The sequence below is a fragment of the Silurus aristotelis genome, assembly GCF_946808225.1.
Source record: "Silurus aristotelis genome assembly, chromosome: 5".
Classification (NCBI taxonomy): domain Eukaryota; kingdom Metazoa; phylum Chordata; class Actinopteri; order Siluriformes; family Siluridae; genus Silurus; species Silurus aristotelis.
Genome location: NC_139578.1, coordinates 16,006,980 through 16,029,892, shown reverse-complemented (window position 1 = coordinate 16,029,892; position 22,913 = coordinate 16,006,980). Strand labels below are relative to the sequence as shown.

The 22,913-nt window shown below is 37.6% G+C and overlaps 1 protein-coding gene and 1 long non-coding RNA gene across 4 annotated transcripts; one reads left to right on the top strand and one right to left on the bottom strand.

Annotated features, from left to right (window-relative positions):
* The first annotated feature begins 1,258 nt into the window (after positions 1-1,258).
* synpo2a (synaptopodin 2a) lies at positions 1,259-22,454 on the top strand. Of its 3 annotated transcripts, XM_083540836.1 has the most exons (5): positions 1,259-1,417; positions 10,706-10,857; positions 11,425-12,140; positions 14,013-16,687; positions 19,830-22,454. In XM_083540836.1, exons 1-5 carry the CDS (start codon positions 1,310-1,312, stop codon positions 20,403-20,405), a joined length of 4,227 nt encoding a protein of 1,408 aa, XP_083396962.1. In that variant the 5' UTR covers positions 1,259-1,309; the 3' UTR covers positions 20,406-22,454. The 3 variants fall into 3 exon arrangements, with proteins under 3 accessions (XP_083396962.1, XP_083396960.1, XP_083396961.1); XM_083540834.1 differs by lacking the exon at positions 19,830-22,454 and having other exon boundaries at positions 1,261-1,417; positions 14,013-18,485; XM_083540835.1 differs by lacking the exons at positions 10,706-10,857; positions 19,830-22,454 and having other exon boundaries at positions 1,268-1,417; positions 14,013-18,485.
* Positions 4,278-8,812, bottom strand: LOC310725806. The gene is made up of 3 exons (XR_014533509.1): positions 6,149-8,812; positions 5,348-5,470; positions 4,278-5,090 (listed from the first exon to the last, which is right to left on the bottom strand). It is a non-coding gene; the product is annotated as an uncharacterized lncRNA (long non-coding RNA).
* Positions 22,455-22,913: the final 459 nt, after the last annotated feature.

Genomic DNA, 22,913 nt, shown 5'->3' with positions numbered 1-22,913 from the left:
AGACATATCTTTATGGATGAGTGTTTACCAATTAAAACTCAACCCCAGCAAAACAAAACTGCTGGTCATCTCCAGGTCAAGATCTCCAAATAACTCTTTATGACTCTCGGCTCTCCCCTTCAGCCACTGTTTGTAACCTTGGGGTAACTATGGACAATGAACTGTCCTTCTTCCCACATGTCGCTAATGTGGCTCGTTCTTGTTGATTTCTTCTCTACAACATCAGAAGGATTCGACCATTTCTGTACACACAGGCTGCCCAGGTGCTTGTTCAGTCTCTTGTCATTACAATAATCGACTACTGCAACTCTCTGCTGGCAGGTCTTCCCCTGAACGCTATTCGTCCACTGCAAATGATCCAAAATGTAGCTGCACGGCTTGTGGTCAATCAGCCCAAGTTCTCCCACACCACACCACTGCTGCACTCCCTTCACTGGTTTTCAGTAGCTGCACGTATCAGATTCAAAACACCGATGCTTGCCTACAAGGCCAAAAATGGACCAGCGCCATCTTACCTCAGTGACCTCATCACATCTCATGGATTCTAAAATTATTTTTAAAAGTGTTGTACAATGGCTTAGGACTAAAGTCACCATGAACTGTTTTAGACTCCAGTCTCCATCAGTGATTGTTGATACACCTCAACTATAATGAAAATATAATAAGTGGACATTCGTTGCCCAGATGAGGATGGGTTCCCTTTTGTGTCTGGTTCCTCACAAGGTTTCTTCCCTAAACCATCTCAGGGAATTTTTTTTCCTACACTGTCATTAAAGATAAAATTTGGAATTAATTTATACATTTCAAGTGTATAATTGTAATTAATTTACTTCTGTAAAACTGCTTTGAGACGATGTCAATTGTTTAAAGCACTGTACAAATAAAATATAAGTGAATTTAATGATGTTAAAGAGTTTTTGCAAAATCTGTATCAGAAATATTATATAAAATGCCCAGTCGAACCAGTTTGCTTTCTAATTCTTATTTATAATAGAATTTGTAATGTTAATGCTAATACACTACTCGTGGTGGAGTTGAAGATGTGCGTAATAGAATTGGTAGCATATTTTTAGTAATGTGTAAATGGGGTACTCGGAGAATTGGTCGGTGTTGCAGAAAAAAAAAAAAAAAAGATTAAGCTTTAACATTTCTCTCAAGTTTCTGTTTGAACGATCGGAAAGACTCTGGGCAGGTCTCAGAGTAATGACGCGGAGCAGTGGGCTGGACGTGATTTCTTCACCTACCTAAACCCGTGGACAGATTCTCCCGAACCCAGACTCAGAGCGGAGGCAGACACGCGCGGTGCGGGATGAGCGCGCAGGATTACGCATGCGTGACGGTGCGGGGTCGCGCGCCCTGGGGCTTCCAGCTGCGCCAAAATGACACAAAGGCACACCGGAGTGTTCAGGTGCACCAGGTGAGACTCATTACTTAACACACAAGAACTCTAAACAGCTTTGCAAGGATAATATATGTCTATCCAATGCGTTAATTCTGGAAACAACGATTTTTCACGGCATCGAGCAACGTGACTGACATCCTTATTATGCTGCGTTTATGGTCTTTTGGTTAATTTCATGTTTTATGGATCAATTCTTCTGTGTAGACAAGACATCAGTTTGACTGCAATTATGAAATCTTTCGAGGTTTACTCGTATATGCAAGTTGAACTTTCAGGGTTGGAGGCAAATACAGTAATTTATGGGAAGCCAAAAGTAAAGTTCAATTTTATTTCTATAGTGTTTTCACAATGGGCAGTGTCTCAAAGCAGCTTTACAGAACTTACAAATGTTTTGTTATTAAATCTTCTCCAAATAGACATGAAGTTCTGGAGCTGACACTGAATGCAGTCTACTGTTAAAGATGCAATAACAGCACAACCCAATAGCAGTTACTGATTTATTGTGAGCTCAAGATGTGAAACTATACTGACTACTCCATATATGCTTAAACAATAAGAACTCGGGCAAACTTTCATTTTTCAGTTCTAAGAGTAATTTATGACATTATGACTATGATTTATACTACACTATCAGCCCACATAAGTAAATGGTAGCAGATTAAAGTAGTGATGGCACAGTGCTTGTACTCCTCTCCTCCATCAGACTCAAGCAGGAGTCCTTATAAGGTAATAAACAGCTGCTAGTGGGTCAGTGTAGCATGTTACTTCTTAACACTCTCATGGATACGATCACAATCTAAACAAGTGAAAATTGTGGGCCCTGTAATAGACATTAAGAGTAACTTAAATGTTTACACAAGAGTATGTCTGTTATGTAAGAAGTTTATATTTTTATATGCAATCATAGGAGCAAAATTCTGTTTATTTTTAAACCTTTGCCATGTCTCCATTTAGCCCTTTTGGAGAATTCTCAAGAGTTATTTGTACAAACCTACAACATATTGTTAAGTTCCCCTTAAACATCCATTAGAATCTAAAGAGTCCTTGCTATTGGTGTTCTGCATAGAACTATTAAGGCATCACTCAGAAATAAAAAAACAACCATTAAATGTTCACATTTTTGCACGTAATTTTGCGTCTATTACTGCATGTGGAAATAAATGTGTACATAATAGTCATGCACTCATAAAACACTCGAGTTAGGGTGGTCCACTTGTAAAACATTTAGAACCTTGAAGGGTTCCAGTGTTTACACATCCTAAGTTCAATGGTAAACCAAACAAAGTGTAGTAAAAAAGTGTTTTTCTATTGCATAAATGGTTAACAAATCCAGCAATCCTTTTTGTCAGAAATGTGACACACTTTAGTATTTATTCTTAGCGTCATGTTCTGCCAACAAAATTTGACAACAAAATCATAGGCCCCTTAGCTTTTCTTTACTGTGAAGAACATTATGCTTCTCTGGGAGCTTTTTATTCTTCACAGGAGCTTGATTGCAGCTTCATGAAATGTTGTAACTAAAACAGGCATATTAATAACCCACTAACACTTACATGATAAAAACTAGATTCTAAACAGCAAAGTGGCACAGTAGGTAGCAGTGATGAATCAATTGGTTTACTATAGTTTGCTGTGTCATGGTGTTTCTTTTGATGCCCTGCAATTAAATGTGGTTCAATGTAGGCGATATTAACATCCCACACCTAGTGTTCCTGGAATGGGCTCTGTTTCCAGCAAGAAAACCAGAAGACTTATACATTTTCCATATTTAATAGGTTACAACACTGAGTTCTTTCAGAAAAAAGGTATAAAGTATTTTCAGTCTCAGTTTCAGTCTAATAATCTAAGGTTTTAGCATGTTTAATAAATTCAACCTGCCTGAAGCTGATACTATTCCAGTTTGATTACACATTGTCAGTGGTGCTCTGAGTGTTATCTTTCATAATGATTGTGGCCAGCTGCCTTAAGCTTGTCAAAAAAATTTTACTTTTCAAAGATGTGCATTCCACTGACTTGGATGCTTGCCAAAGTGCAAATCTAAGCAGACTTTGGGAACCACTGTAAGACAGTGTTTTTAGGTGTTAATCTATATTCACCTTATTATTCTATTTGAAAGTTTTTGTAAGTCATCTGCCATATTAGAATCCTTCTTGGCAGTATTCAGTGAATCAAATAAGATGTTCATCAAAGTGTTTTACAGTATTTGAGGGAGGCTTAAAGGTACATGTGATGATGAGAATATTGCAGTATGATGTGGTCACTTGGCCTCAGATCAAACTATAATGGCTGACCACAAACAGGTCAGGCAAGTGGGAAACATTCAGAGGAAGACATTTATAATGTTAAATCATGGGTAAAATTTGTTGCATTATCTAGAGTATTCATCTGTTCAAATAAAAGCGTATTTGTTTGAGTTGCTAGAGGTTTCTAAATTAAAAAACTGGGAAGTCTGACTTCACTCTTCTCTAAGGCATGTGTGAGATCAGATGTTTTAGCTGAGTGGATAAATATTTGCCTGCACTCCTGCAAAGGGGGTCAAGATGATAGAATGACGCCTTACACAGTTTTGTGAGGTTACTCTGTTCATCACACACGTAATCTGGAAAGCATATCTGAACCTGATTGAGGATTTTCTGATGAGGTGAAAGGCAAACATATCAGTAAAAAATGAAGATATTGCAAGAACATGAGAAACATTTCAGATGTTCTCTGACCCTGAAAGTGTTGCATGCAGTTTCAGGTTTATATGCTTCTGTGCATGTGTACTTGAGTCCAACTGTGTGTGTGTGTGTGTGTGTGTGTGTGTGTGTGTGTGTGTGTGTGTGTGTGTGTGTGTGTGTGTGTGCGTGCGTGTGTGCTCGGTGGGGGGGGGGGGGGGTGCATGCAGGAGACAGTTTCCCTTATAAGGAAGATTGTTTTCTTCTTCCTTTGTCATCAGTTTTTTGGGGAAATTCTGGCATTGTCATGAAAGTGGTGAAGTCATATCTCCTCACATTCTTTGAGTTGCACAACACAAATGTAACATTTGAAAGTAAAACTTGTACCTGGAGAAGCAGACAGAGCTCTCATATAACCTAACATCAACCTAACTGTGCATTCCTGACATGATGATGTCATCCCTGTGACTCATGTATCATTATCTAGATGTACAGCCTGGCACTGGTTTTCATTGAAGTACATATACACTGTGTGTATGTAAACTATCAGATTTTACAATGTAAAATGTAACATATTATATTCGAATTGTTTGGTTTATGGATGTTGTGAAGGAAGACATGCGGGTAGTTGGTTTGAAAGAGGCAGATGTAGAGGACAGGGGGGTGTGGAGACAGATGATCCGCTGTGGCAACCCCTAATGGGAGAAGCCGAAAGATGAAGAAGAAGAAGAAGATAGTCAAACTGTTTGTTGGGCAAATGTTCTACTCTAACCACTGAACCTCCTAAATCAACCAGGACAACACAAAACCACCAAAGAAGCTTAAGGTATACAAACATAGAACTTGAAAACAACTAATCAAGGCAAACACAAGACAGGTGTGTACAGGAAATCTGTAAAACAACCAATTCAAAATAGTCAACAGTAAATGTGACACTATACAGTGACCCTCTAAACTCGTGGGGGGTTACGCTCTAAGACGTAAATCTGTAAATTTTGGACACAGCCCCTATGGTACCTTAGTGAATTCATCTAGACATTATGTCACTAAAAAACAAACTTTCTCTCGGCTTCTCCCGTTAGGGGTCGCCACAGCAGACCATCTGCATGTTTGATTTGGCACGTTTTTACCCGGGATGCCCTTCCTAACGCAACCCTCCCCATTTATCCGGGCTTGAGACCGGCACGAAGGCTTGTCCTAATGGCTGGGGTTGGTTCCCTGACCGGGGATTGAACCCGGGCCGCAGCGGTGAGAGCGCCGCATCCTAACCACTAGACCACCAGGGAACCTAGACATTATGTCACTAAATAAACGTAATAGTGTACAAAATGTTTAAAATGTTAATCCTGATGTTCCTGGATATTTGGTCCAGCTGCGGATTCCCGGGAATTTTAAGATAATCCGCAACGTGCTGTTAGTTAGGTTCCAAATGAGAACCTGCAAGTTTTCCAAGCCGGATAATGCTTTTGTGTTTTGACTGACTGTACAGTAAATTTTTAGAGTAGCCCTATTATATGCAATTGCAGCCCAGCCTCATGACATTTCATGATATAGTCATTTCACAATCTATTGATTCGTGTTCATGGACACGAATTTCCCTCTTTTTTCGTGTTACTGAGGACGACTTTCTGTGTAATGTATTTCAATAGGAAGTATTTTTGGTGCCTCCACCAAAGTTTTCTTTCTGCCACTGGATACACAGAGGCGGTATTGTTTTTTCTCATTTGTTATTGTTTTTTAATCTTCTGCTATTATAAACTATCGTCAGTGGTTCCTTCCAGTCAAAATACAGTAAATGTATTCTCCTGCTTAATTAAGGAGACTGCATCAATTACAGAAACAAACATTTATTACAATATAACCCTAACTGTATATTTTCTGCCTTATTCTCTGATAAAAATAGAGAAAAAATATTACCTTTAGCATTGCTGACAGCATTACCAATCGTCCTCTACCCCCTGTTGCTTTGGAGACAGAGCCAGATGGAGGCAGAAATGCTGAGTGACACGAAAAAAAGAGGAAAATTCATGTCCATGGACACAAATCAATAGATTAAAGTTTGTGACTATATAATGAAATGGCGTAAGACTGATAGAGATTGAGAGTAGTCAACAATGTCACACAGCATACAATTTAACAGCGAATTTTAAGTATTCTTCATCCTGCCTTTATTAAACTATTTTCTTTATAGCAAGCATTTATACTATTGAAAATGTATGAGCCAAACACAGGAGAAATAATAATTCTAAAATACACACCAAAATTAAATTCATACACTGCAAAGGGAGGCACATTTTCTTCATTTTTTCTCTGCTTTTGCTCTTGGCAGCCCTATCATTAACTGTCCTTTCGGCTACTCCTCCTCCAGTCAAAAAATGTTCATGGGGGAGGTATTATTCCTGCCCCAACATCTACTAAATTTTGTTGTAGAACCCATTCTTACAACTCTATAGATCTTGCATGTGCCGCATTCAATGATTGCACTTAACAAGCAAATCAATAGAATATTAGCATTAAATACCAAATACTTCTTGAAATTGTTGCTCACTTAAGGTCGGTCATTAGTTAGTATAAAATGTATACAGTTTTGAATGTGAGTTTTATAAAGATTATTATAAAAAAAATACATGGTATGGCTCGGCTCCACCTACTACTCCTAGGGTAACATAGTTCTCTAAAACAATACAAGAAATAATGCTTTTGTGTAAAAAATATTAAAAGACATGTTTCTAGTCATGCACATGATAAATAGGCAAGAAGCTGAAGCCTATGTACATGCAGTGACTTCCTCAGGGACTGGCTTCAATTAATAATAGCTGGATTTTCCAAAACTGAAAAACAGCAAAAACTGATTACATAATTTGGTGCTTTGAGGCAAACACGTGCACGCACACACGCACACACGCACACACACACACACACACTTTTATATCCATATTCAGTATATACCACTATCAGGCATCCTGTTTTATTTAGCCCTTTGGCATATGTATAGTTAGGCAGTGCATTAAATGCTGAGGGTTGTTTAACTGTAGGACTTTATGTGCCTGAAAATAGAATAGTTAGGTTTTTTTTTTTACCTGCCCAGGGCCTGGAAGTTGTTAGTCAGACAATTAAGAACATACACAGTCAAAATCTGTCCAAGAGAAACAGCTGCAAATGTCCTTTAAAGATATGTGTTTAGTGCAAGACTGTGCTGATGCAATTTCACTTTTTTAATGAGCAAATCTTTTTTTTTTTTTTTTTTTGCATGCTATTTATAGTGCATATGTAATGGATCATTATTGTTTGATCAACATTTAATCAAAACATTTACATGTTTTGAGCGAATAATCTTATAGGCTATCAAAAACCAGATACAGCACAGGTTTATACTGTGCATAACATCACCATAAGGCACTGAAGTCATATAGTTCACCTCCTTCTGTCACACTTTGCTATTTTCCCATCCTTTTTTGGAGTGAATGCTGATACTGGCAGTTCAGGCAACCGCCTTTTCTGTTTGAGCAATCACTCCATATACTCACACACACACACACACACACACACACACACACACACACACACACACACACACACACACACACACACACACACACTGCATCTATGAGAGATCCATATACGGGTAACGTAAACTGTTCCATTAACCACTGCTGTTACTGTTGTTAAAACAAAGCCCACGTTGGCCCTGTTTTATCACTATCTAAAACAGTATACTCTATTACTGCTGCGCATAAAAGTGACCATATATAGTCAATGGAATTGTGCCATACTTCACAGTGAATAATAGTTTTTGCTTGTTATTGGTGAAGTTGTAATAGTTATATTGATGTCATGCTGTAGTAATTGTGTTACAAATGATTCGAGTTTATGTTTTTAAAAAAGGTTCAGGTTACACTAGTGGTAAGGTTTTGATTATCTGTGCACAAGGTTTGAAATGTGTCCAAACGTTTTCACTAAAAGATGCAGATGTTTGCAACACTGTTCTGAAGACTGTGTATTGTATCTCTTCCTGCAATATGTTAAGTCATCTCAGTATTTCTTAATTCACTTTATTCCAAATCTGGTCCTGAGAACCCCACAACACTAAAATGTGCAAGACAATGCGGGGGAAACTAGAAACTTGTGCCTTAAATCATAAGCGTACCGTCAGGTGGGACACATGAGTGAACAGGGTTTAATGTCAGAACACCGCCCTCTAGTGGAACAACACCGACCTGCTTCCAATTTAAAAAAGAAGAAAAGAAAAAAAAAAGAAATGTATCCCCAAAAAATACAAGTATGATGAAGCCAAGGTCAAATGCTGTATCTGAGTTTCAAAACACTTCTTTGTGGTGCAGACATTAATTAACATTTCTACAGTTACATTTGGGGGTGGCAGCATCATTCTCTAAAGATGATTTGCATCTTCAAATTGATAAGATTGAAGGGAGAATGAACCAAGCAAATGTAGGAGTATATTAGAAGGGAGCCTGCTTCAATCTGCAACAAAGAAATGACCAAGCAAAAACCCTAAAGCTTAGTTGAAGAAAAGTCACCTTTTAAAATAAAAATATGTATAAAATATATAATTTTTTTCCAAATATGGAAAAAAGCAACGCTGGAGAGGCTATAAATAAAATGGAAATTCTGCAATGGCTAAATCAATAAAATTGCAATGCTGTAAATCTGAATCTGATTGAAAAACAGTGGCCATGTTCTAAAATCGCAATCAACAAACAACATCCAATAAACCTCTAAAACCTGGAGCAAACCTGACAGGAAGAATGGGCAAACATTTTTCACAAACAGTGTAAAAGTTGGTAGTATTTATACCAACACTTAAAGCAATAAAATGTGTTTGTCTGAAGGGGTTTAAAACAAATACAATCATTATTTTGCACAGGATTTTTTGTTTGTTTGTTTGTTCTCGTTTTTGCTGAAAAATAATAGTTTTTGACATTTGAAATGTATTTACAAAGAATATTGGTTTGCAGTAATAAATGATACAAGGTACTGCCTGGAACACAGGAACTATAAACTAACAAAACAGAGCTTTGTAATCCTTGAGGCAGTATGCATAACTTGTAATGAAGCATGTGTAAATTGTATTTATTTACCTTTATTTACCTGGGCAAACTACGGCCCGCGGGCCACATCCGGCCCTTTGTACGTCCCTGTCCGGCCCGCGTGAGGCCAATCATAAATTACAGGGATGCACCGAACATTTTCGGCCGAAATACTTACATCACCGAAACAACACGGTAGAAACACAATTGTAATGACGCAATAAAAAAGCGCAGCCAGCACACGGTTATCTGGATATAAGCAACATGTCTGCGGTGTGCGGATAGCGATTTGCAAAACATGCAATGCTGAAATTTTAAGAGGGTGTATCTGCAAAGAGTTTCTCCAAGTCGGGTTTAATTTATCACCTGAAATCCAAACATCCCGATTGCCATTCTAAATATGAGAAGAACGCGGCGCAGAAAAGTAAAGTCAATCCGAGCATTCGCACTCCGTCTGTAGAGGACGTTTTTGAAAAGGCAGGAAAGTTTTCCATTGATGGTGCCAAGGCAAAAGGCATAACACAAAAAAATTATGGATTTCATTGCCTTTTGAATTGAATTTTCATTTCGGTGCATCCCTAAAATATTATCGTTGGTGTGGCCCTCTGACACAATTCAGGTTTCTCATGTGGCCCCTTGTAAAAATTAATTGCCCACCCCTGCTCTATATGATATGAGAGGATTAATGCTGAACAAAAGACCCTCGAAGACATTAATCCTAGTCTTTTTTTCCCTGTGCCTAAATAGCTATGTACTCATGCAACACTGTTTAATGTGTTAACTCTGATTTATTGCATGTAGGAAGTTAAAAATAGCTCATATGGTTTTTATAATGCTGTTAGTATCTAAGTTGACAGCTTCTGTAGCACTTCTTTTAACCACTAGGAGCTAATAGGTTGTTAAGATGTGACATGGTAATACAGTTAATGGTTATTTAAATTGTACAGATATGTTCTTTTTTGTAAATTACTGTCTAAATGTTTATTGACCTTTACTCCAGTAATGTGTCTGTTTTTTGTCACTGAGTTTTTTTTTACCTGCCTATACAGTTTAAGAAATTTCACAATACTTAACAAAATTCATCTTCACTTGTAACTTGTAATAATTGATCATCTTTGAAAAATGTTTTATCATATTTTACAAGCTTTACAACCTGGGTTTTAGGACCTGTTTGCTGCCATCTTAAAAGTTAATGTAAATTTGAGACTTTAGTGACAGTGCTCTTTTTCTGTTATTGTTTCTGTGTCTGAGAGAATTGTTTGGTCAAGTAGCATGCAGCTGCTGTGCTGTGATATATTAGGGCATTTCTGAAAGCTGACCCACAACAACTGCTAGGAATCCAAAAAAGTGTTCTTTATAGATTTAATGGATGTTTAAATGATCTTTCAAGCATACAGTGTCTGAAAATCTAAACAAATTATTTACATTATTGTATCTACAAATTTTTATAGGTTTGAGTTTCAGAAAAAGAAGGTTTGGCTTGATGCAGGGGCGTGACATTTACCTGAATTATCAAAATCAAATCTATGTAAATGTCAACAGAGTTTTTGTTAATTATAATAAAACAGGCTTTCCCTTGGCTGTGTTCTTTCCTAAAGGTTGAAGAAGGCAGTCATGCATCTATGGCTGGTCTGTGTGAGGATGATGAGCTCGTGTCTGTTAATGGAGTTTCCTGCTCCAGCCTCAGCCTTGCAGAAGTTATTGTTCTCATTGAGAAAGCCACTGACTGCCTGCAACTGCTGGTAAAAAGGTACATAATGTTTGTGCTGAAACTAAAACAGGCAGCCACTAAAATGTTTTTCTTCAAGGTTCCATGATTTTAATTTCATCATAAATTTATACAGAGGTTTCAGATAAACAAGTGCAGAACTATGAATATTATTGTAGGAAAGCTCCCTGTGATATATCTAGTTTAATATCTACTTTGCATTTTGATTGCTAATGTAATTAAGAGAGCAATTGTTTTCTCAGTAATGACTGATATGACCTTTGACTCAACCAAATGGCAAAACAGTTACTTCATGTTTGGCTCTGGACACTTACTACTTAACACAAGATAGCAGTTGGCTTTTGCTGGCGATATACCAGTGGGTTGTGCTTTCTGTGTAAACGTAGCCCACACACAAACACATCTTTAAGTGTGACCTTACAGCATCTATTGAATTAAGTCTGGATCATTAAACACAATGACCTTTCTACGTGGCCTCTCAATTATTTTTACGATTTGGCATAATTCACAAATGAATATTTGACTGTTGTGAAAGTACGTAAAGTATATGAACAATATTTTTCTTTAACCATTATTCCTTCCTTACAGATGCTGTTTATATCCTCAGAAGTCTCAGTCAGTTAAAACCACACTTCAGGCATCCTGGAGGGAACTGAGGAAACCCTTCAAATCTGAAAATGACAGTGAGGCCCATTATGGAAAAACAAACAGAAATACAAAGTGCCCTGAAGGGAACACAATGGTTCGAACACAGTTTTGTATTCCAGCACCCAAGGATAGAGCTGGACCAAAAATCTATGACTCTAGTGATGGAGGCCACAGGTTAGAAATTACTCCAGGAGGGGTAGTTGAACTGCAGTTGTCACTCTCTCAGACCACCCTGGAAGACACAGGCTGTACCTCATTAGGCAGTGCTTGTGGAGTTAAAGGAGACTTGTGCCGTGAACCAAACACTGAAAACGAGGACACTACAATTAGTGCACCAGAGTGCTCTTTCTATATACCATTGCATGAAAGAGAGCCTCTAGGTCAACGAGGCGTGCTTGTCAGTTCACCCTCTGCTTTGCTGGGACAAGTGGAAGTCGCCATACAACCACTTGGGAGGGACTCTAGAACAGGGAGAGTGGGGGCCAGTGGGACTGAGGCAACAGCTAATGAACAACAGGATTATGCTGAGGGAGAAGGAGGGCACACTGATGAAGATCCCACCTCCTTTTCTGTCTCCTTTGGAATTCCATCAGAAGAGGACTCTGAGTCTGAGAGGGAGCTCAACAAGCCCAACAAGCACCGGGCAAGACACGCTAGTAAGTCTTTTACTATCATTTAATCATCTTTTTTTTTACTAGTCTATGTGATTTGATATATTTATGTTTGTAAAATGTATTTTGTACTGTTTTGCTATACAAATTTTATTGAGGAAGAATATTTCTAAAAATGGTATAAATAATTTATTGGTTATATATTTTTTACTAGTGGTATAAATGTTTAAAATAGTAGAATGCACAGCAAGACAGGAACAATTAAATTCAGTGTACCATAAAAAATTAAAAAAACGTAAAAAAAAATAAAATAAAAAAAAAATGTAAAGAAAACATTGTTGAGTAATCTATGTTTTTGTGTAATTAGCCTATGTTCAATCAATGAAGACATCTTGGACCATGAAACTGTGTTTAGCATTTCAAATTGTTACTTTTAGTCTGCATTTAGGTTAATGAAATTTATATTTAAGTACAAATATTTGATTAAATATATATATATATATATATATATATATATATATATATATATATATATATATATATATAGGCAGTTACCTCAAACCTTATATCAAATTTATTCTCTGCCACATTAGGCTTCTTTTTAATTGTTTTAGGTTTTTGTTTGCAAGAAAAATAAACTGGATTGACTGTCTGTGCTAAACTGTGCTGTGTTCATGCATGGCTAGGATGGGGAGGGGAACTTGAGGGTGACGTGGTAAGGATAATAATAAAACATGGGTATGCTAATGCTGCCTGTTTGAGAGCTCTTTGACAGACATCAGCAAGTGTGACACTGACTAGTTACCTGATCCTTCAAAGCTGGCCATCTTAACAGCACTGAAAAGGGAACTGTTCTGCTCTAATCTGTAGCTGTTTGCATCATGAGATTTACAATTCAAATATAAAGATTTAATTTTATAACCAAACATCTCTTTAATTGATTTTTTAAATATGGAAATGTTTGTGGACTGAAAGGTGTTACTTGACCATGATTATTTGTCTGAGGTTAAAATACCACCAATACCACTTGGGATAATTTTTTAATGCTTTTGGTTGTATGTGTCAATTTTTTAAGAAATTTGCCAAATTTCAGCTAATTTTACTTTATTTATTTAAATTTATATCATTTATAATATTTATATTTTATTTATTAATTTTATATCATTTTAAAATCAAAGTAAAAAGTAAAAAAAATTGTTAAGTGTTTTAAATAATGTTTTGAGCCACAGCTAGTTGTTGATTTTAATGCCCCTTTTATATACACAGACCAAGCATATCTTTATGGTCACCAATCAGGTATAACATTATGACCACCTGCCTAATATTGTGTTGGTTCATCTTTTGCTGCCAAAAGTCCTGATTCTTTGAGCATTAAAAGTGTTAACTTCTTCAGCAATTTTAGCTACAGTAGCTCATCTGTTGAATGTTCCTCAGATGACGAATACCATTCTTCCAAATGATATTTCTTTATTTGTTGTTGACGATGGTGGTGGGAAATGTTTTCTGAAAAAAAAAAAGAATCTCCAATTCAGTTGAGATCTGCTTGCTGTAAAAGCCACAACATATAATTAAAATCCTTTTCATACTCTTCAGACAATTCAGTGAGCCAAGTGGTGAGGGGCATTTTTAATCTGAATTTTTTATACAATTTTTAATACAATTGTTTCATCATTGGAGAAAGGTGGTCATTCAGGAAGACCTTTCATTCATCTGCTTATTCCATGGACACTGCAAGCATGCCAAAGCAAAAATATTAAAGCACTGTAATTAGTTGTGTATTCTTTAATCATTATTATTTATTTAATTATTTATTGTGTGCTCTCTTTCAACCAATCTACATCTATCATTTTAGTGACCGAGGCTTACATTTCTATACTAAATTTACCTCAATTTCTTTTTTTTTTTCTTTTTTACAAGGGCTCCGTCGAAGTGAAAGCTTGTCTGATAAGCAGGTGAAGGAGGCGAAATCTAAATCCAAGCGTATTGCCCTCCTCCTGACTGCTTCTGCCGCCAACCCTAATAACAAGGGGTTATTGATGTTCAAAAAGCATAGACAAAGAGCCAAGCAGTACACAATTGTAAGTTACGGAACTGGAGAAAATGAACCAGAAATTGAGGACGAAGAGAACGATGACAAGGAAACACATGCTGTTGAGTTTACAGTTCTAGCCACCAGTGAAACTGAAATTGATGAAGATTTTTTCACAAATTCCTCAGGCCACAAGAACATTGTAACCTTTGATTTGGATACTGGACTGCTTGAGATAGAGCGCAAGCTTCACAACCAAGAGGATATGAATGCCCTACCTGAAACGAGAGGCAAAGGCGCCCTGATGTTTGCACAGCGCAGGCAGCGTATTGATGAAATAGCAGCTGAACACGAAGAGATGAGAAGTAAAGGGATTCCTGTTGAGAGTGTACAGGAAGCTGATAAAAATTACCAAGATGTGAATGTGCACTCTTTCATTCAGACTAATGACAGCCAGAATTACACTGATGTAGATGTGCACCACCACCAGCAACACCAGCAGTACCAGCAATACCAGGAACAGCATTATCAACAGCAACAGCAGCATCAATTTCAAGAATTCCAACAGCAGATGCAGTACCATCAGCAGCAACAACATTATCTGCAACAGCAGGAATGCCAGCAGGGTCAACAATATCAGCTTCAACAACAGCAAGTGCAACCATATATTCATAATATGAATGGTGTGTCTAATCACCAAATAAATGAAATGCAATCATCAGTCATTAACAGAAGTGCCAAACCATTCTCAGTTCAGAGTAGAGGTGAAGCCCCATATTCCCCATCTGCAAACCAGGGGCTGTCTTATTTTTCAGATGGTCAAGGGGAACAGATTGCTTCCAGAGATGAGCGAATTTCTGTACCTGCAATCAAAACAGGGATTCTGCAAGATACTAGCAGAAAGAACAAAGCTAAACCCATGTTCAGTTTTAAAGAGCCTCAAAAAATTTCTCCGAATCCAGAGTTGCTCAGTCTTCTCAACAGGAATGACAAAAAGACAGGCTTTGATTCTGGTACAGATGAGGATTATCTAAGCTTGGGGGCAGAGGCCTGCAACTTTTTACAGTCCACTAAAGTAAAGAACAAAACCCCACCACCAGTTGCGCCAAAGCCTCAAATAAACCCTGTTACTCCTCCTTGGTCACCACAACCAGAAATTGCAAGCCAGCCATTTCATCAAGATGCTGAAAATAACATCCCTGTAACTGCCAGGGACACTGTCCCTGAAATGGAGTCCTCAGCCATACCAGAGGAAGAGCCATCCTTAGCACTTGCTACTAATCAACAGGAAGCTTCAATTCAACTACATTCACAGGTTCAAGCAGAAGCGGACAATGCATGGGGTCTTTCGGAGAAACAATCTGGACAGCAAATAGAAACTTGGCATGAGAAACAATCCCAGTCACATATACATGCAAAGCCAGAGACAGTTGTTAGCTCTTGGGGTCCATCTTCAACTCAAGCTCTTGAGCAGCAACCAATAACTGCTTGGGGTACAGCTGAGGTTCCATCACGATTAATTGCCCAAAGTCAGTCCCAGATGCAGCCACCTTGGGTGCCACAATCTCAAGTTCTATCAGAAGTGCAACCACCTATGTCTGTTCCAACACAGTCACAGCCCCAACATCAACCCCACCATCAGTCTCAAATTAATACATGGGGAACAACTCCAACTCAATCACCACACCAACCCCCATGGGCCCAAAGTCAAGTGCCAGAACAGGCATCCATTAGTACTTGGTCCCAAGATCTAAATCAGCCTCAAGTACAGCCACCTTGGGCTCAACCCCAACAAGAATCTCAACCAATACCATCTTGGACAGCCTCTCAACAGCATCCCCAGTCCCCTTGGAGTCAACATCAGAACCAGCCACAGCCACAACCAACTTGGATTCCTCAGAACCAACAGCAAACCTTGCCTCAACCAGCTGCAAATACATGGAACCAATCTCAGAGTTTAGTTCAAACACAGCCTCCATGGACACATCAGGCTCAAGCATCCTCTCAGCCTCCAGTACAAATGCATCAACAACAGAATCCATGGACCTCAGTACCCCCACAGTCACAATCACAACCAGCATGGGCACAACAGCCTCAAGAGCATCCACAAACAATGAACTCATGGGCACCAGAGCAAAACAAAATACAGCCAACCTGGAATCAGCCACAATCGCCAGCTCAGGCACAACCCCCATGGTCTCATTCACCTCAGCAACAGACACCACCACAGCCTCAGTCTCAAACATTGTTAAGTACCTGGCCACCACGACCCCAGCAAGGTCCAGCCATTTCCATGAGTTCTACCGAAAGTCAGAAGCTGACACAACCATTCAAACCTTGGAGTCCACCTCAGACCACTCAACCTCCTTCTCCACATCAAGCAAACTCACTTACACCTAGATCAAAGGTACCATCACAGATGTCTAAAATGGGCTCATCCTCTGGAATGGGTTCAGCTTTTGAGATGCCAGCATTGCGAGGGAAAGGTGCTGAACTTTTTGCTAAGAGGCAATCCAGAATGGAAAAGTATGTGGTGGATTCTTCTACAGTACAGGCTAACAAGGCAAGATCTATGTCACCTTCTCCTTCTTTACCAGCCTCATGGAAATATTCACCTAATTGTCGTGCTCCTCCACCTTTGGCATACAATCCATTACAGTCACCCTCATATCCATTAAGTGCTATCAAGCAAACAACCTCTTCCAACCCTGCCTTAAAGAACAAAAATAAAGACAAAACAGCACCCAAACCACTTAATGTTCTGGATGTCATGAAGCATCAACCATACCAACTAAAATCCTCCCTTTTCACATATGGGCCAGCAGCAGAAAAACTTGTTGCAGAAAAAGAAGCAGCTGAAAAGCTTGCTGCTCAAAAAGCAGCTGAAGCTCAGGCTCAAACCCAAGCCCAAGCTCAGCTTCAAGCTCCTGAAAGATATGCTTTTATACCACAGCAACCCCAGCCCCCCCAGCAGCCCTATGATTTACCTGTCCCCTCTCCTTCTATGCATGATGGCCCTTATCACCACACTCCTAACAGCTATCAGCCAACCCCTAATGCTTATCAACAAGTCCCTTATCAGCAAATATATAATCCTCCACATGCTTACCAACATCCTCCTTCTAACTCTTACCAACACCCCCCAAATATTCCATACCAGCAGCCCCCTCCATATCATGCTGGACCATGTCCAGCTTCACAAGTACCATGCTATCAACCAACCCCAGCCTCTTATGTAGTGCCTACTTGTACAGTAGCAGGAAGATCAAATTCAGCTACAGGAAGTAGCACTTATTCTGCTCCAAAACCAAAGTTTTCAGCCAAGAAAAGTGATGCACAGGTGTGGAAACCTGCGGCTGAAAGTGTTGAAAAGTAGTCTATTTTACTTATTTGAGTTATATATTAAAAGATTAAATGAAAAAAGTGTAGCAAATAAACAGGCACAGGACTTGTAACTTTGCTAAAATTTAAGAAAGTCTTTGAATGTTGATACAAAGCGTTCCCAGAAATGATCAAATATTTTTTACTTGAGCAAGTAAATGATTCAGAATGTTCGTCTGATGGTGAAGGGAAAATATAGATAGGTAATTAAGGAATCACATAAGGATGGAGATTGTTTGATCATGCAGAGTAGTCACTCAATACAGAAAGCTCTTGAAAACTATGACAGAAAAGAATATCTGTTTTTATATGGTATTAATTAAAATTTATAGTATGTCAGTGGTTCAAGTGAACAGAATGTTTTGTAAGAAAGAATGAATAGATTACAAAAAACTATTGAGTATTCTTTGAAAATAGTTGTAATGCCGCCTTGGCCTTATTAAACAGTCAGGGACAATCATTTATTTAACTTATGGAAAACAAATTTGTAATTTTTCAATTGAAAGATATCTAAAGGTTTATAGAGCAATATATATATATGTGATATTGAATATAACCTATCAAATGATGTGTTTAAAAAAAATTGATTGGAAGAGTGCATTATTTTAACAGCTTTACAATTTTGTAGATACTGTGTGATGTACTTAAGAACAGTTGAACTTAAAAGTAAGGGTTTATTTTGAAAGCTCCCAAGCTATGATGTGTAAGTATAAACACATGGGTCTTTTTTTCTGTTTCAATGTTTCTTTCTATATTTCTTATTCTTTTCAAGAAATTAGTTTTTAGATACATACATTTAAGAGAATTAAACAAGCAACTTGCAATGTGTTTAAAACATTAATTTTAAATGTTTTGTAATTTGTTTGCTTTTTGTTGCATTTTCTCCCATGTTTTCTTTTCCTTTTTCTCTTCTGTGGGTTTTCTTTGCAGTGCAATTTCTGATAGACCTGCCAGAGTGCTATTAAAATGACTCTTTGTCACTCTGTTTCAGCTTTCTTTGGTTCACACTGCATGCATCTCTTGATTTCTCAATGCTTTGCATTATCTTCACACTGTCATATCATTTTCAATTCTTTGCTTAATATGTTTGCATTAGAAAAACAGTCAAAGTCTCTATCGAAGTTTCTACCACAATTTATACTGGTATTGAATAGACTAAGAATCTTGCAGAAGTGTTTATGAAATGATGTAAAACAATCACCCATTACATGCTTCACCATTTTAAACTGAGGTAAGTAAAAAAAAAAAAAAAAAAGATAATTTAATCCTTAACCCAACAGCTAATGCGCTTAGAGGATAAGTTATTATTATAGATGCCTTAAACATGGACTTGCATGGCATCATGAAGTTAAGTAATGCAAAGGCTTGTCATTGCTGAAATATTGAAGTAATATGACTCAAGACCCAATGCTATTTTTAGAAGAATATGATACATGGGTAAAAAGTCACAATCATTATACCTTTATTTATTTATATATATATATATATATATATATATATATATATATATATTTACACACAGTATATAAAATGAAAACAAAACAATTATAATTTGATAATAATTTAAGAAATTTCACTTCAGTTTCATGGTATCATTTGATAATTAGTACAGGAAACCGGAAATATACAGGAAGAAGTCTAAATTTGTATGTCAGTAACTGTTTAAATCATTCCTGAGCAAACCCTGTACCCCAAGTAAAATGTTGACTTAGCACCAGCTGCTAGCACAGTGACTCCTGGTTCAACTGGTATGCATTTTAGCATTTTAAATAGCAGGTTTTAAACAGCAGGTGGTAGCAGAGACCTTCAGATCAACTTCTGCCTCGCACTCAGTTTTGTGTGCTAATCACAGAAAATAATAGTGAAATCTTATTTCATTTTATGAACCTAAAAAAATTATAAAAAACATACTAATAGACCCAGGTACACTTAACATGTCTAAGAGGCCAATGCTCCAGCAAGTACTGTATGTGGAGTTAAGTAATTTATTAACTAATTCATTTATTCTTCAGTAACTACGTCATCCTCATCAGGTTTGGGACTAGATGGGAAGTTGTGTACTGATGTTTCAATACCCACTTTGTAAAACCCCTAAACTCTAGTTTGGCTCATTATTCATGGCTGAGTACCTGGAATATGACTTTTCCAACCCCATCATTCCATAAGGCAAATAAACGTTTCAAATCTGCCACATATGCCCTAAAATTGTTCCCTGAATTGGTTGTTATAGTTCAAATGTAATCTAATGTAATAAATTATCACTATGTATGTCACAATACGTTTACATCCATTTTTCTTAACTGTTTAATTTATATTTTTTCCAGGCACTTGGAAGAAGCTCATCACTATCACCACCAGTTCGACTCTCACCATTGGGCCTTGCTTCCAGGTCTGCGTCTGTTTCCCCATCACCCACAACTTCATCTCATGCAACCTACAACACTCGATCAAAAGAGAGACAGGTTTTCTGGCTGGAGAAAGGACGCAAGCCCCTGACCCCATGGGAGGCAGCATCACGCCACCCACTGGGGCTAGTGGATGAAGCCTTTGCTGACCAGGACATGCAACACTCAATTGCTTCTAATCTGCGCTCAGCAGCATATCGCAAAATGCTACCTGAACCTCCAGCTGAGTGGAAGGCCAAAGTTGCATATGAGCCTCCACCAAAGAGCCAGGGCTGGAGAATGAATCAATCGTCTTTGTCTTTCCTTTCCCCAACCAAAAGCACAGCATCTGCCCCTGCTGTTCCTGTACCATATGGATCACCCTTGAGACAGTCTCAGCCACCTAGATCTTTGACTGAGGCCAGTCTAGGTCCCTCTATGTCTGGGCAACAATACAGAAGGTCTCTGGGACAGTCAGTATATAGAAGCACATATAGTAACACCTGGAGATGGTAAATTCATGGTCGTATTGTTAACACTATTGTTAACACTAGTGTTGTTAAAGGTCAGTGCAAATACAGCAGGTTCTGAATGGTTTTGTACAAAAATTTACAAGCCACTTTAGTTTTCTAGAAAAAAATTTGAAGAGTGAGTTTGAACAGTGTTGAAATGTTGTTTATAGATGGATTTAGAGAAGTCTGAAAGATGGAAAATGTTAACATTAGAAGTAAAAGACTTTGTTTGTCACATATCTAGGATTGAAAGCTGGGGTTTGAACACAGGGTCAGCATTGATACACAGTCTCTGGAGCAGTATGGCTAAAGTTCGGTGCAGTATAACAATTTGTTTAGTACCTGGTGATGAGACATAAACTTCTAAATGATTGAAACATTGCAATGCTTCAATATCTTAAAACAGTATGACGTGTATACAATACGTAAATACAGTATACCACTGCCAGCTTTGTTACTGTATGTTTTCATATACACAGTAATCAATCCTAATAGTAAGAGAGTTTGGATGAGAGGTGACTGAGAGTCTGGATAAAGAGTCTGTTTTTTTTTTTTTTTTTTCCTCAGCACATTAGTGGCTTTATTAGATTTACATTCCAAATTGCATTAATATCACATTTGTTTTTTTGTTTGGTTTTTTTTCTCTCAATAAAATCAATTTCAGTAATGGAAATTAACATAAGCAATATAGAGAATATATAGACAGGCTGCTGCTTCAGTAATGGCTAGTTCATGTCTGATGACTAAGATTAAATGATGGATTTGTTAAAGTTGAATAATATGAATAAGGGCTCAAAAATAGTGTTTAGTCATGCTTATTAGTTGGTAATGACGAATCACAACATTATGATTTTGTTTTCACTTTACTCCAGGCACAATACATACTGTATAGTGAACAAGCTTTCATTACCATTACCTAATGGTTAATATGAAACAAGAATCCGTTACCAAGGCAAGAACATGTTTTAATCTGTAAGCATTTTAATTTGCTAAAACATAAATAAAATCTGTCTTGCAATTGAATACTACCAACCTAGTAACTTAATATTGGCTATGTACATTAATTAGCCTACTGTACTTCACAGCTATAGCTTGTCTACAAAACATGAAGTAACCATAATCAAAGAGGGTTTTTTTTTTAGGTATTAATATTAAATAAGTGCATTACTCAAACTTAATGTTAATTCGGTCAACTTTTACTGTAACCACAGTACTGTGGTTACTGTGCATTTTTCTTCTCATAGGGTTGAAAATGTATGCATTCATTCACATTCTTTTGTGAATTGTTGTGGAATGTTGTGTTGTTCTTCTTGTATTGTGACAAATTCAAGAAAAACCCTACATAAAGTAGTCTTAGTAATGTGATTGTGAATATTTTCAGTGCACTGAACACAGTGCGTGTGGTTGGAGAGCTCCATTTAACACATACACGTTGGTTCCCATTAGTATTTAATAAGGTTGATATCTGGTGATGACCACTTTCATCAGGAGAAAAACTTTTCATAGTATAAATGTGATTAGTCTAAGTATCTTTTTACTGATTTTCAGTTATCCTTTCTTCTTAATGGGATAGGATGGGAAATATCCATGTCAGCAAAATACAGCATAACAGCATCTGCTTTTTTCCACTTTAATTTGTCCACTTCCTATAGTTGCCACATACTGTAGGTCCAACTTATGTATGCTACATGACATGTGTGTCACTGTTGTGAGTTTTACCTTATAGCCCATTAAAGCCGGTTAAGCTACCCCACCCCCATGGTGATTTTCGTTCAGTTATGTGAATTTCAAGCTACAGCAAATCATGTGTTTGTGTGAAATTGTTGAAGCACACCGATTAGTTTGTCAATTGTGACCACGTGTGCTTTTCCATTTTTTCACAGACTTGTTACTAATTTCCCACGCATTGTTTAGCGCAGAACATTTGCATTTGCCGCCGAAGCTGGCAATGTATAGTTTATCAGTCGTTAGCTAACTTTTAGCACTTCTTTTGCCAGCGACATTTGTGAGAAATCACTTCTGAAGCCACAATTAAATTGAGAGTTGAAGTTCAGATGGTGTTGCTTATTATTTCGTTAATGTTCTAAATAATGATAATAGGTTGAGTCGAGTGCAAAAGTTTGTTATCCTTAGACAACAAATAAATTTTATTTGTAACCAGGTATTTATTGTTCTTTGTTGATTACAAGCAACGTAATGTGTATGTGAAGCGAAAATACAAAAGACTTATTTTTGCAAAGAGAAGTATTCAGAAAAAAGAAGAAAAATAGTCTACTGCAAGAATTATAAATATATAGGATGTCTTTGGATGTGGTTGCATTACATTTTCCATTAAATTAAACTAGGGGACCCAGACCTGCTCCTAAATGACTATGCCTCAGTGCACAAAGCCGGCTCCATGAAGATATGGTTTAAGTGGGTTGAAGATTTTGAGCTGCCTGCTATAGAGTTCTGACCTCAACTCAATTGAACACATTTGGGATGAATTGGAATGCTGACTGAACCCCAGGCC

Coding starts and splice junctions, on each gene's coding strand:
- synpo2a (XM_083540834.1), top strand. CDS start 1,310: ATGAGCGCGCAGGATTACGCATGCGTGACGGTGCGGGGTCGCGCGCCC. Junction 1,418..10,705: donor GGAGTGTTCAGGTGCACCAG/GTGAGACTCATT, acceptor TCTTTCCTAAAG/GTTGAAGAAGGCAGTCATGC. Junction 12,141..14,012: donor GCACCGGGCAAGACACGCTA/GTAAGTCTTTTA, acceptor CTTTTTTACAAG/GGCTCCGTCGAAGTGAAAGC.